Here is a 12,143-nt window from a genome sequence, read left to right as displayed (position 1 = left end):
ATAGCATCACTCATGTTTGATTCCTGTAATAACAAATCAGAGATTTTTCATAATGGAAAGATTATTTCAAGAAAGGTTTGCCAGAATATTTAGCAAATTTGTACAAAAAAATTCGAAGTATAATAGTGGTTCCTTTTCAGATGGAAATGCTATTTGGGATGCCACGGCCAGTGACTCCTGGACCAGAAGTGGGTAGAAGCAGCTCATATGGAGGGACACCAGCACCAGTTCTGTTCCTCAGACTAAAATCCTTGTTCCTCTGATGTATTATCTCTTCAACCTCCTTCAAACGAGTGGCAAATCTCTCATACATGTTTCTAACCTGTTGGTCATCAATCCAATGGCCATGCACCTGCCCCAAATACTCTTCATCTGGGGAATGTGTTGACAATGTGTCTTGGACGGCCATCACTTTAGTACCTTGTAGTTTAGAAGGCAGAGACGAGAGGAATGTAGCTTGGGGATTCTTAAGGAACTTTTGAAACTCGGGATCATTTTCTTGAGGGATAAGTTGCCGCATGAGGGTAGGACGGTTTGGAATGTACCCTCCAAAAGGGTACTGTCCAAAGTTTATTGCTGCATGTTGACCTGAAGCAACCCAAATAATTGTAGTCACTATTCTGGTTAAATCCTCTTTGGATTCAAGTTTAGGCCACCAAGGTTCATCTTTCAAGTCAGCATGGCCTTTTTCCTTGATCTCTTTCCACCATTCTTGGAGCTCAGCATCCGAGGTGATGGCACTGTAGTCGGGGTAGAAGTGTGAAACATAGGATTCAACCCATTCGTTGATGGCAGACCATATGAGAAGGCCATCAGCAGCATAAGGGTAGTCTTCAATCACCAGTTTCACTCCACAGGGTGCCGTGGGATCCTCTTCAGCCATTCCCCTGGAAAAATCATAAAGCTATCAGTACAGCACCCGTCCTCAATACATAGGATTCAACAGCTGGAAGGACTTTCTGAACAACATTAAGGTTCTGTACATTTATATGACAGATATTTTTGGTAAACTAAGGTTCAGTTTGGTTTTATGAGAAATATATTTGGTAAACTAAGGTTCAAAGAATGAAAGGAGACATAGGTGCATGAAGTAAGTGGAAATAAGATAGCAGTCATGTGAGTAATAGTTCACCTTCGGAGTAGATCAGCTGGCAATGCCTCCATGTCAAACCGCCACATACTCTTGTAGGCAGCAGAGCTGATCTCCATAGCATATTTTCCAGGGGTAAACGAGGCCTCAATGATTCCTCCTCCATTGATCAAGCTCTGTCGAGCAAGGGCATTAATTTCCATAGTGTATCGCATATGTGGATGCAGGAGCTTGTAAATAGGATGCATTTGGCTCAGCTGTCTATTTGTAGCAATTATGTAAGCCTCCACGCTAGCATGAGTCCTCAACCTAACAACCAAATATCACCTCGAGATCAGAAAAAGGATGATATAAGACATTTTCTTTTCGTTAATATTGGAATCAAGGTTACAAGTTGAAATGCATAGTATATAGATGTGAAGATAAAAAAATTCATTGCACAATTGTCATGAAAACAAACCAATGATTTATTAGTTGATGCACGCCTGCATCAACTGCACAAACATGGGCTTTGGCCAACTTCCAGATCCAATAGCTTGTAGCATCATGTCCATGAGTATAAACACGATTAAATGCAGGGGAAGAATCAGTGGGAGGAAGCGAAAGCTCAACAGCAACAGGTGTAAGAGTCCCGGCACTGGTATAGAGAAGAATTGTTCTAGAAGCATATACTTTTCTTCCTGGTAAGTCATTTATCTTGTTGACAAACGGAAGTAAGAGGTCATGATAATCTATTATGAACAGCCTCTTGTTTTCTATGGCCTGCATTAGCATGGCAAAAGGAGCATCATTGGTAAGAGGTCATGAGAATTTATTACATTCTAACTAAAATTTGAATCCAATGGGGATGACCTCGAGTCAAATTAATTGGAAAGTAATTCTTAATCTATCAGCCACAATAATCACAGAAGCTTAAGCTACCAAAAACACAGTGTATATCAATACCTCTTCGACACTAATTCCATCCAGTTCTCCTTCAAGCACTTCCTTTGTGATCTTTGATTCTGGAGGGCCATAAACTGCTGGATCCAATTTGCTTGTGATAGGAAATTCCTAAGCCACAACATCAGCTATTTAGGAAAGTCTATCGACTTTGATAGTTTCTGTGAGACAAATATAAAGTGTAAGTAATTTTGAAGCTACCTTTAGAAGTTCAATGTTCACAGGATTGACTCCAGCTAAAGCCTGGCGTGCAAATTCATTGTCCCGCAGCCAAGAAAATCTATCACCTGGGGGCCGAAAATAAATAAGCATTGGAAGAACAGGAGGGACCAATAGCATATTTAGCCTTCAATAAAGTTGCTATGGGATAGAGCACAAGACATACTTTTGATAACAGCAGGAACATCGTACTTGAAGAGTTTAGTACTCATGTTGAGCATTTTCTTTAAGCTATTAATCTTTTCAGCTACATCATCTTCTGGTACCATAAAACCTTTGATATAAAGGTTGTCAATCTCAGAAAAGCAGGTGAATGGGATATCCGAACTAGCCAAAGCAGTGGCAATCTGAGGCACCAAATTGTGCAAAACAGCTTTTAGTCTTCCAGTAGCAAATGTTGCTTGCTTCATCTCCTCAAAAGCTTCATCGCGAGGAACATATACTGGATGAGGTTTCTCGATTCTACTCTCGCATATCGGAACTGCATGAATTCCCAGTACAGAACAATCAAAATAAAAAAAAAAAGTACCAGATATTTGAGTGTTTGAGTTTGAAAAGCTACTACATCCATAAGACCATAATCCAAGCCTTAAAATCTATATCCACACAGGACCTGTTCTCTTATTGAACCGATTTACTTATCAAATGGTCCCAAATGCATAGATTGTTTGTCCAACCCTTATTAAACCCGATTGCTACTGATTAAATTCTACCAGACATATTGCTTGTCACTTAAACTTACAAACACTAATGGATGGGGGAGAGCAGCTATACCAGATTTCATAGGTGGCCTTCCAGTGCGACAGCGCCTTGGATAAGGTCGTTCAGAGCCAGCAAGAACAGGCCTAAAGAGGTCATCATCTTTATCAGGATTTCCCAAATCATTATATGGAGCATAATCATAAATCATCTCATGTAACTTCCTTTCTCCTTTCCCATCACCACGACGACTAAGCAAGTCCTCCCTTCGCAGATCTTTGATGCCAGATGGTGTTTGTGCTGGTAAGTACGTCTTCACAAACAAAAATTCAGTGTAACATCAGATACACTATCATGTCCTCGCAACATTATACTCCATACAAATTAAACAATGCAACAGAAAACACACAAACAAAACAAAATGTGACACTTTACATGATTTCTGAAGATAATTCTGTTCTCAGGATTGTCATTACAGGAATGAATCCATGAATTAGCCGGGAAGTAAACAGGTCCATTATTGAATCCATCAAGAACAATCTCCACCAGATAGAACTCCTTATAATACTTATTCGTAACGAGGATTGCTCCAGGAATTCCAAAGTCAGAAGGAACTGTAAAACTGGCAATATATTCATCAATGTATGGCTGTTCTGATGAACTAGGCCGCCACTCGGTCACGTAACCCTCTACACTCTTTCCTGAATTGGTATCTACAAATAACACAACAATCATCCATGATTCTTCCTCTTGTCAAATTATCAAAAAACTAAATTATTAACCAACAGATTTTCATATCAGAAAGCATCTAATTGGATCAACCATGACATGAAACACAAAGTATTTAGTACAAATTACAAATTAAGACTTTAATCATAATATAAATCAATTCATGCACCAAATTTCATACATTATTAGCCAAATTAGCAACTAACAAAATAATAATTTTCCACTAGCTAGCTATTAAATGGAGATGAATGTTAAAACATCATTTTTTTTTCTTTTTTTTTTTTAATTCTTACATTTAAAATTATTTAGGAAGCAGGTCACCATCTATAATATTTTTGCCTAAAGTCACTTATTTAATATTTGAAATTTGTAAATACTAATCGTGCAAATCTCAACCCTTATCCCAAAAGATAACCCTACTATTCACAAATCTAAGTGATTAACCTAATGTCTCAAGTTTAGCTTAAACAAAAAAAACATACACCAAAAATCTTAAATTTTTTTTTACCATAGTGGACTCACAAACAACTTTTATACAGGTATGATATATAATTAATCAAGTGCGAGTTTAATGGTAGAGCTTACACCTTCCGGACTCAATTATCATTACCCCATTATTCTTAAAATTGTGGGTTGTTGTTTCTTTCTAGTTAATGTTATTTGTTGTCAAACTAAATAATTCGGGTTTCTCCTACCCTTAATAGTCCACAAGCAGGCTCGACTCATTAACACCCCTACGGCCCTAACCCCACCACACAAAGGTTGCACCTTTGGCAAGTGTATCTCCAAACCAATAATAATAAAGTAACCCACAAGATTATTTTTACACTAAAATATGAAAATCAAACAAAAAGTAGAGAGAGAGAACAAACCAGGATCAATCTGCTCACTAATAAGCTGAAGAAAAATAGCTTGACCAACATTATTAAGAAAATTAAACCATTGATCTTCAAGTTTATCAACTAATCTCTGCCTAATTTTCTTCTTAATACTAACAATTGCTTTGACTTTAATAAACCCACTTTCAGAAGCACCCAATAAAGTTGGCCCACTTCCCTCTTTTACCTCCATTGTTGAGGGTGCACCAGATTCCACTGTCCTGTCACCACTGCTGATTACAGCTTTAACCCTCATCCCACGTGTCATCTTCTTAGTGGCTGTTCTTGCATTTTTTCCGGTGCCGGAGATTCCTACTCCGGTGAATCTCCGGTGAAATTCTGATGGGTCATTCAGATTTGGCTTGATTGTGGGTATTAGCCTTGAAGTTAACATCTTTTTGAGTTGTTGATGAAAATGAATGAATGAAAGTACAAAAAAGATCACAACTTTTATTTTATATGTAGCATAAGCTTTGTAAAATGCAGTGATTTTGGATTTGATTTTTTGGTTTATATTAATATTATTAGGTAGTCAGAAATAAAGAAATACTTGTATGAAATTAAGTAAATCTGAGCAACACACACACAACAAGAGTATGAATAATAAACCAAACATGGGGAAAAAGACAAACTTTTTATATTCTTTTATATTTTTGTGTTTGTCTAATTGTGTAACAAGGACTGTTCTTTTCAGATTAATTTTAATTCAGTTCACTTTTTGATTTCCTTCTCTCATAAACCATTCAATTTAGTTCAGTTTTTAATTTCCTTCTTTCATAAACAGAATAGTTCAGTTCAGTTTAGCTCAATTCAGTAAATCAAAATATACCCTTAGTCAATTACTCCATAATATTGACAAGGTTGGGAGTGATTAATGTTAGCCCAGACAATTAATAATTGAGAGAAATATCACATTGATGTATTACTAATTTTTTTTGGTTCATGACTTCATATACCCTATGTGTCTTGAAATATCTTCAAAACATTTTTCAAACACCCTTTATTTCTCGTCATTCGTTTTTAACAAGTCTAGACTATATGCATAAAAGAGTGGATTTTCTGTCAAATGATTCAATGAAATGATTTTGGTTAGACAGGTTATATTTTTACTTTTTATTTAAAAATAAATAAATAAAACTTTTGTAACTAAAGGGCTTTATTTTTCATATTTTTTTAAAACTTAATTGAAGGTGACAACTAAACTGTTTTACCTCAATCGTGAAGTGGTGTACCGAGTAGAAAAGACTATAACTTCTTAGATGTTAGAAGATATGGTTGGATACTCGATTGTTGGAGTAGGTAGAGCTCGATTTTTTATTAATATACATTCAAACAACTAATTGTTTTTGAACATATACACCTTATTTCAGCTTATACAAGGTGCACCTTATTTCAGCTTATACAAGCTTATTAAAATTTATTTTACTTGAAAATTTAAATTTAAAGGCTCTTATGCTTCCTAAATAAACATATAACCATCATCGGGGAGAAGACACTACACTACTACGTGAAATCACAGTTGAATAAAAACAAATAAAATTGCGCAAGAAAAGATTAAATTCCACCGCTTGAAATTAATCTCAAAAGAGAAACCCAGGTAGCAAGAATCAATACTCCACAAAGATTCCAAGTGCTGCAACAATAAGAGGAGCCAACTTGATAGCAAAAGAGATGTGCAAAAGTAGTTGACCTTATTCTGATATACGACCACCAAAACAAAATCTATGTGATTATGTGTAGAAAAACCAATGGGACAATGTAAGAATCATTGTTGGTCATGAGGAGGCGGAAATAGAGTGCGGCACATGGAGAAGGTTGGCAGATGTGGTTACTGCCAGTAGTGGGAGGCGGTAGTGTATGCGATTGCCACTAATGATGGAGGCGGCTTTCGCGGTTGCTACTGTCGGTGGGAGGCGCAAGGTTACATAAAGATTCTAAAAAAAACTTTGAGAAAAGGAAAAAAAAAATCTATATGTGTGTGTTTGCGGAAGCATAAAAAGTTTGTGTATATCCCGCCGGTGGGTTTAATTTTCCAACCCACCGGCAGGGTGAGAATTTTTATATATGATCCCAAGATCTCACCTAAGCTGTGATACCATGTCAGATTTCGGGAAAACTCCTTGATCAGAGTGATTTCCATTGATCAATATTTATAGGGTTACAATGAGAAACCTAATCATATTAGGTAACTATAAGATATGTACAGATATAAAGATAATCTTATACAAAATATATCCTAAACCTAAGATGAGAATATTCTATGGATATTCTCTATCAAAACATATACTTCGTATATTTGAAGTTTTTTTTTTTTCTTAAATCAACTCATCTAAACTTATTTAATTTTTTTACTAAAATATGCTAAGTAATCTAACACAGTGGTAGAATTGAAGTAGACAGCCTTATTCATAAATATCCAAACTTATTGAATTCCAACCTATATATATATTCCGTATTTTCTATGAGAAATAGAATAACTACTGATTTTTTGTTAAATGTCAACTGTACTTTCAGTCCTTAGCTTGTTAGGTTTATATTACAAGCATTAACTATTGAGTTATATCTAGAGCAATTATGCATCGCAGAAGAATTTAGTCTGAAACAGAACTCTAAATCTGAAAAATGAAAAATTAAGTAAATCTGAGAAACACACACTACAAGAGTAAGAATAATAAACAAAACATGGGGAAAAAGACAAATTTTTATATTCTTTTATATTTTTGTGTTTGTCAATTTGTGTATTTAGTCAATCACTCCATAGTATTGACAAGGTTTAATGTGGTTAATGTTAGCCTAACTCAATACTCCCTCCATTTCGTAATAATCGCAATGATAGGGAAGTGTATATAGTTTAAGAAAAATATAGGGTAAGCTTGTAAGCTTTAATAAAATAAGGTTTTTTTGACTTTTACCACCAAGAAAAAACACGAAATTGTTTTTTACCACAAAACTTTTAAAAGTTTTATTTTACCACTAACTAAACATGGACATCGTGCCATGTCGGGCCGTCGCGGGCCGTGCCTGGGGGTGGCTCGTGCCGGGCCGTGCCGTGCCAATTTTTGACACACCCCAGCCCACGACACGGTACAACCCACGTGCCTGGTGGTCCGTGCCGTGCCGGACAGCGGGCCGACCTGGTATTTTAATTTTTTTTAATATATATATACATATATAAATCGATATATATATATATATATTTTTTGAACAACTTTAAAATTGAGTTTATATAAATAATTTTATTAATTTATGTTTATGTTTATGTTTTTGTATTATTATATTACTCCGTATTATTTAGCAAAAAACAACAATGCATATAATTAAAAAAATGTACAAGTGCGATAAGCCGATAACACAAAAATAGCCATTGGAGAAGTAGCCGTTTATGGCTGTTGGGGAAAACGGCTACTTTCTCCTCTCTAACGGCTACATTTGCACAGGCCGTGCCCGGCGGGCCGCGTGTCGTACTGTGCCCAACCGTGCTTGTGGGTCATGCCAGCGAGCCATCCCACGGGCCGAAGACCGTGCCTCCCGCCGTGCTCGTGCCAATTTCCAAAAGTTTTGTTCACGACCCACAACTGGGCCGTCGTGCCGTGCCGGATTCGTGTCGGGCCCGTGCCGACACAGCCCATGCCCACCTTTACCACCAACTAAAAATCAAAAAATGTTTTTCATTACCAGCCGTCAAAGAAACCGTTAAATTTACCGGTTTTAAAAAAATTATTCGATGTATGCCAAAAACATGTTCTTTAGAGGTTTCGGGGGTCATTTTAGTACTTCGGAAATGATTTGAGGTCAGAATTGACTAAAAATTATCGAAAATGTCTCGTTTTGTGCGGGTCAGGCAAATCGAGGTATTTTTAGTAGGCAAAATGAGGTATTTACGATCATTTTTAGTTAATTCTAACCTCAAATCAAACCCAAAAGTCCAAATTGACCCCCAAAACATTAAAAAACATGTTTTGACACGAAAATCGAATATTTTTTAAATTCTGTTAGATTTAATGATCATTTTTACAGCAGGTGGTGAAAAACAATTTTTAGATTTTTAGTTGGTGGTAAACTACAACTTTGTGTTTTTTCTTGGTGGTAAAAGTCAAAAAAAAAAAAAAAAAAAAAAAGCAAGTGGATAATTTTATTATAATATAAAGTATAGTTAATATGAGAAGAAAAAAAAAAAGAGTAATGTAAGCAGGCTGATAGGAGAGAGATATAGTAAAATATTTATGAAAATTGGGTTAGTAAAAAAAATAACTAATAAAATAATAGTGAATCTTCACTAAATAATGAAATGTTGCAATTCTTATAAATTAAACATACATAAAATGAAAATATTGTGATTATTACGAAACAGAGAGTAATTAAATAATTGAGAGCAATGTCACATTCATGTATTTTTATTTTTTTATTTTTTTTTTTGGCTTCATGATTTCACGTGGACTTGTGTCTTGAAAATTCTTCAAAAATTTTCTCAAACACACTTTATTTCTTGTCATTCGTTTAAGAAAGTCTCGATTATGCATAACAGAGTAGATTTTGTGTCCAATGATTCGATGAAATCATTTTGGTTTGACATATTAAACTTTTGATTTTTTTTTTCTTTTTTTCTTTTTAAAAAAACCCCTTTTATATAACTAAAGGATTTTATTGTTCATACTTTTTAAAAACTTAATTGAAGTTTTACCTAAGAATTTGTAACTTTTTAAACTCGTATATACTAGGTGTCATGAATCAAGCTTCCCTCAATCGTGATTCAATGATTCATGAATGGTTCAATTAAATAAAAACAAACAATCTAATAAGGTATAGGGTATATCGAGTAGAAAAGACTATAACTTCTTGGATGTTAGAACTTAGAAGGTATGGTTGGATTACTTGATTGTTATAGTAAGGGTTTGTTTTGATTGACTGAAGTGAGCTGAATTGAACTGAACTGAACACTACAAGAAAACACGCCATTTCCGATGGAATCATTCCGATGGCCACCTAAAACCGTCGGAAAATACATATTTTCCGATGGTTTTATAAGCCATCGGAAATTTCCGATGGTTTAATAATTTTTCCGATGGATCAAGCCATCGGAAATTTCCAACGACCCTAATAAGCATCGAAAAGTGTATTTCCTATGGCTTTTCCTATGGCTTTAGCCATCGGAAATTTCCGATGGTTTTAAAAACCGTCGGAAAATATATGATTTCCTATGGCTTTTAAAAGCCATAGGAAATTTCCGATGGTTTAAAAGCCATAGGAAATTTCCGATGGTAAAAAACCGTCGGAAAATAGATAATTTCCGATGGTTTTTAAAACCATCGGAAATTTATGGCTTTTTAAAAAAGAGCCATCGGAAATTATAAAGAGAAAAAAAAACCCTAAGGGCATAAAGCCAGCAGCCGCCCCCTCCTCTTCTCATTTCCTTTTCTCTCTCCTCTCTTTTCTCCTTCTTCTCGTTTCCTTTCTCTCTCCTCCTCTCCTTATTTCCCCCTTCTGACTTCCTCTTCTTATCACTTCTCTTCTTTTCTTACTATTCTCCCCATTTCCCCCCTTTCGACGCTCTCCTCTCATTTCTCTCTCCTCTTTTTCTCACTTTTCTTCTTTTAATTTCTTTAATTTCTTCTCTATCTCACATTTTTTGGCCAAATTTGCAAGAGTTCATCACTTAATTCTGAGCAAACACTACAAGAATTGAATATAAGTAATGTGCGTGGGTTGTTTTGGCCGGGTTTTTTGGCCAAATTCAACCACGAAAATTCCAGATCTGGAGTTTTCGTGGTTGAATTTGACCATATAAACCCATTTTTGTTAAAATTATGAAGGTTAGATTTTTTTATTTCTTTCCTTTTGTCATTTTCTTGCGGTTTTTTATTGGTGATTTTTGTTTTTTTTTTGAGTATTTTGGGCGACCGGTGGTTGTAGCGGTGGTTAGTGGTGGTAACAATGGCTGTGGTTAGGTTTTTTTTGGAGTACATGTGTGTGGGGCTAAGGTAGTTGTATGGTTGGATTGGGGATGGATTAAATGAGGTGGTGTGTGGCGGGGTGGTTTAGTGTGGGTAATGGTGTGGGTTTAAGTGGTTTGGGTAGGTGGGTAATATAAGTGGTTGGGGTCTAGTCGTTTGGATTGTGGGCAGGGGTGGTTTAGGGTGAGGGTGGGTGGTGGAGGGGGAGGGGATTTTTTTTTTTAAAAAAAAATTCTGCTTTAATTTCCGATGGCTAGGCCATCGGAAATCTCCGATGGTTTAGTGACCCATCGGAAATTTCCGATGGCTTGGCCATCAGAAGTTTCCGATGGAAAAGTCCATCGGAAATTACCGATGGCCATTTAAAACCATCGGAAATAAGTTTTCCGATGGCTTTTCCATCGGAAAAGTGTAAATTTCCGACGAGGGACTTTCCGATAACCATTTTCCGATGGAAAACCATCGGAAATCATATTTCCGACGGATTTTGAGCAATTTCCGATGGATTTAAGCCATCGGAAAAAGGCTCTTTTTTTGTAGTGGAACTTATTGGAGCTGAACTGAACTGAAATGAATATTTTATGAGAGAAGGAGATTAAGGGGCCGTTTGGTTCATCCGGGGTAAACGGAATGGAATGAACAAAGGGAATGGAAGAGAATGGAATGAAAATACCTAATATTCTCTATATTGTTTGTTTTAAAAACAAAGGGAAACAATCCCATCAACCCACCACCGAACAACCACCCCACAACCACCACACAACCACCTAATTCATTCACTTTCCACCTTTTGTAGCCACCATCCGTCCACCAAACCACCAACCGCACCTTCCCCGCCCTTCGCCGGCCCCCACACAGCTCTACTCCCTTCCCCGAAAATCAGCCCCGAAAACCCTAGAAACATCCCTCCCTCGAAAAACATCCTTCACTCCCCAAAAAACCCGCCGTACGACCCTCCCCACCCTCGAAACCCTAGCGGCTAGGGTTTCGACGGTGAAGGGATGGACGGGCAGTGGTTTTATGGGGATAGGGAGGGATTTCTAGGGTTATACGGGGTTGGGGATGTTTTTGCGGGAGGGGGGGAGAGTTTTACGGGGAGGGGGAGAGGCGACAGAGACGCGGTAGGGTCATCGGAGAGGCAGCGAAGCGTGGGTAGTGCGGTAGTTGGGTTTCTCGGTGGTGTGTAGGTAGGAAGGTGGTGATGTGGTGGTGTGATGGTGGCTAGGGAATGGGAATGGAAAAGTCTAGGGGGGTGGGGAATGAACTTAGAGGGATTTGGGGTAATGAAGAGGGTAAAGGGAATGGGAAAAATGGTTTAACAAACAACAACAAAAGGAATGAGGGCAGTTGATTCCCATTCCCTTTGATGATTAATCCCAACCAAACAGCCCCTAAGATAAGAACTGAACTGAATTAAACTGAACTTGTTGGAGCTAAACTGAACTGAATTGAAAATAAGCTGAAAAGAACAGGCCCTAAGTAGAGCTCGATTTTTTTTTTAATTAATACTAAGGTGGTTAAAGCGCGCAATACACGCGTCATAATAACTAGCCTTGTTTTGGAGCTTTTTCAGTTGTTGGTTACATTAATGAGAGAAAATATGTAAGCAAATATTTTAGGGATATAAATATCCGC

The 12,143-nt window shown here is 36.9% G+C and overlaps 1 protein-coding gene across 1 annotated transcript; it reads right to left on the bottom strand.

The window, feature by feature from the left end:
- Nucleotides 1-24: 24 nt before the first annotated feature.
- Nucleotides 25-5,116, bottom strand: LOC145582736 (lipoxygenase 6, chloroplastic-like). Its single transcript, XM_081639739.1, has 9 exons — nt 4,552-5,116; nt 3,386-3,663; nt 3,026-3,263; nt 2,418-2,732; nt 2,234-2,319; nt 2,036-2,143; nt 1,551-1,852; nt 1,133-1,399; nt 25-887 (listed from the first exon to the last, which is right to left on the bottom strand). The coding sequence occupies exons 1-9, from the start codon at nt 4,949-4,951 to the stop codon at nt 137-139; spliced, it is 2,745 nt and encodes a 914-aa protein (XP_081495865.1). The 5' UTR covers nt 4,952-5,116; the 3' UTR covers nt 25-136.
- Between the last annotated feature and the right edge of the window lie 7,027 nt (nt 5,117-12,143).

Source organism: Chenopodium album, chromosome 15, assembly GCF_948465745.1.
Source record: "Chenopodium album chromosome 15, dcCheAlbu1.1, whole genome shotgun sequence".
Taxonomy (NCBI): Eukaryota; Viridiplantae; Streptophyta; class Magnoliopsida; order Caryophyllales; family Amaranthaceae; genus Chenopodium; species Chenopodium album.
Note: the sequence above shows the minus strand (reverse complement) of the source record. Positions and strands in the feature narration are given on the sequence as shown.

Excerpts from the sequence above, each read along its gene's own strand:
- LOC145582736 (XM_081639739.1), bottom strand. The coding sequence starts at position 4,951 with ATGTTAACTTCAAGGCTAATACCCACAATCAAGCCAAATCTGAATGAC. Across the intron at positions 3,664-4,551 it reads TAGTGAGCAGATTGATCCTG|ATACCAATTCAGGAAAGAGT; the intron begins GTTTGTTCTCTC and ends TGTTATTTGTAG. Across the intron at positions 1,400-1,550 it reads CATCAACTAATAAATCATTG|GTTGAGGACTCATGCTAGCG; the intron begins GTTTGTTTTCAT and ends TTTGGTTGTTAG.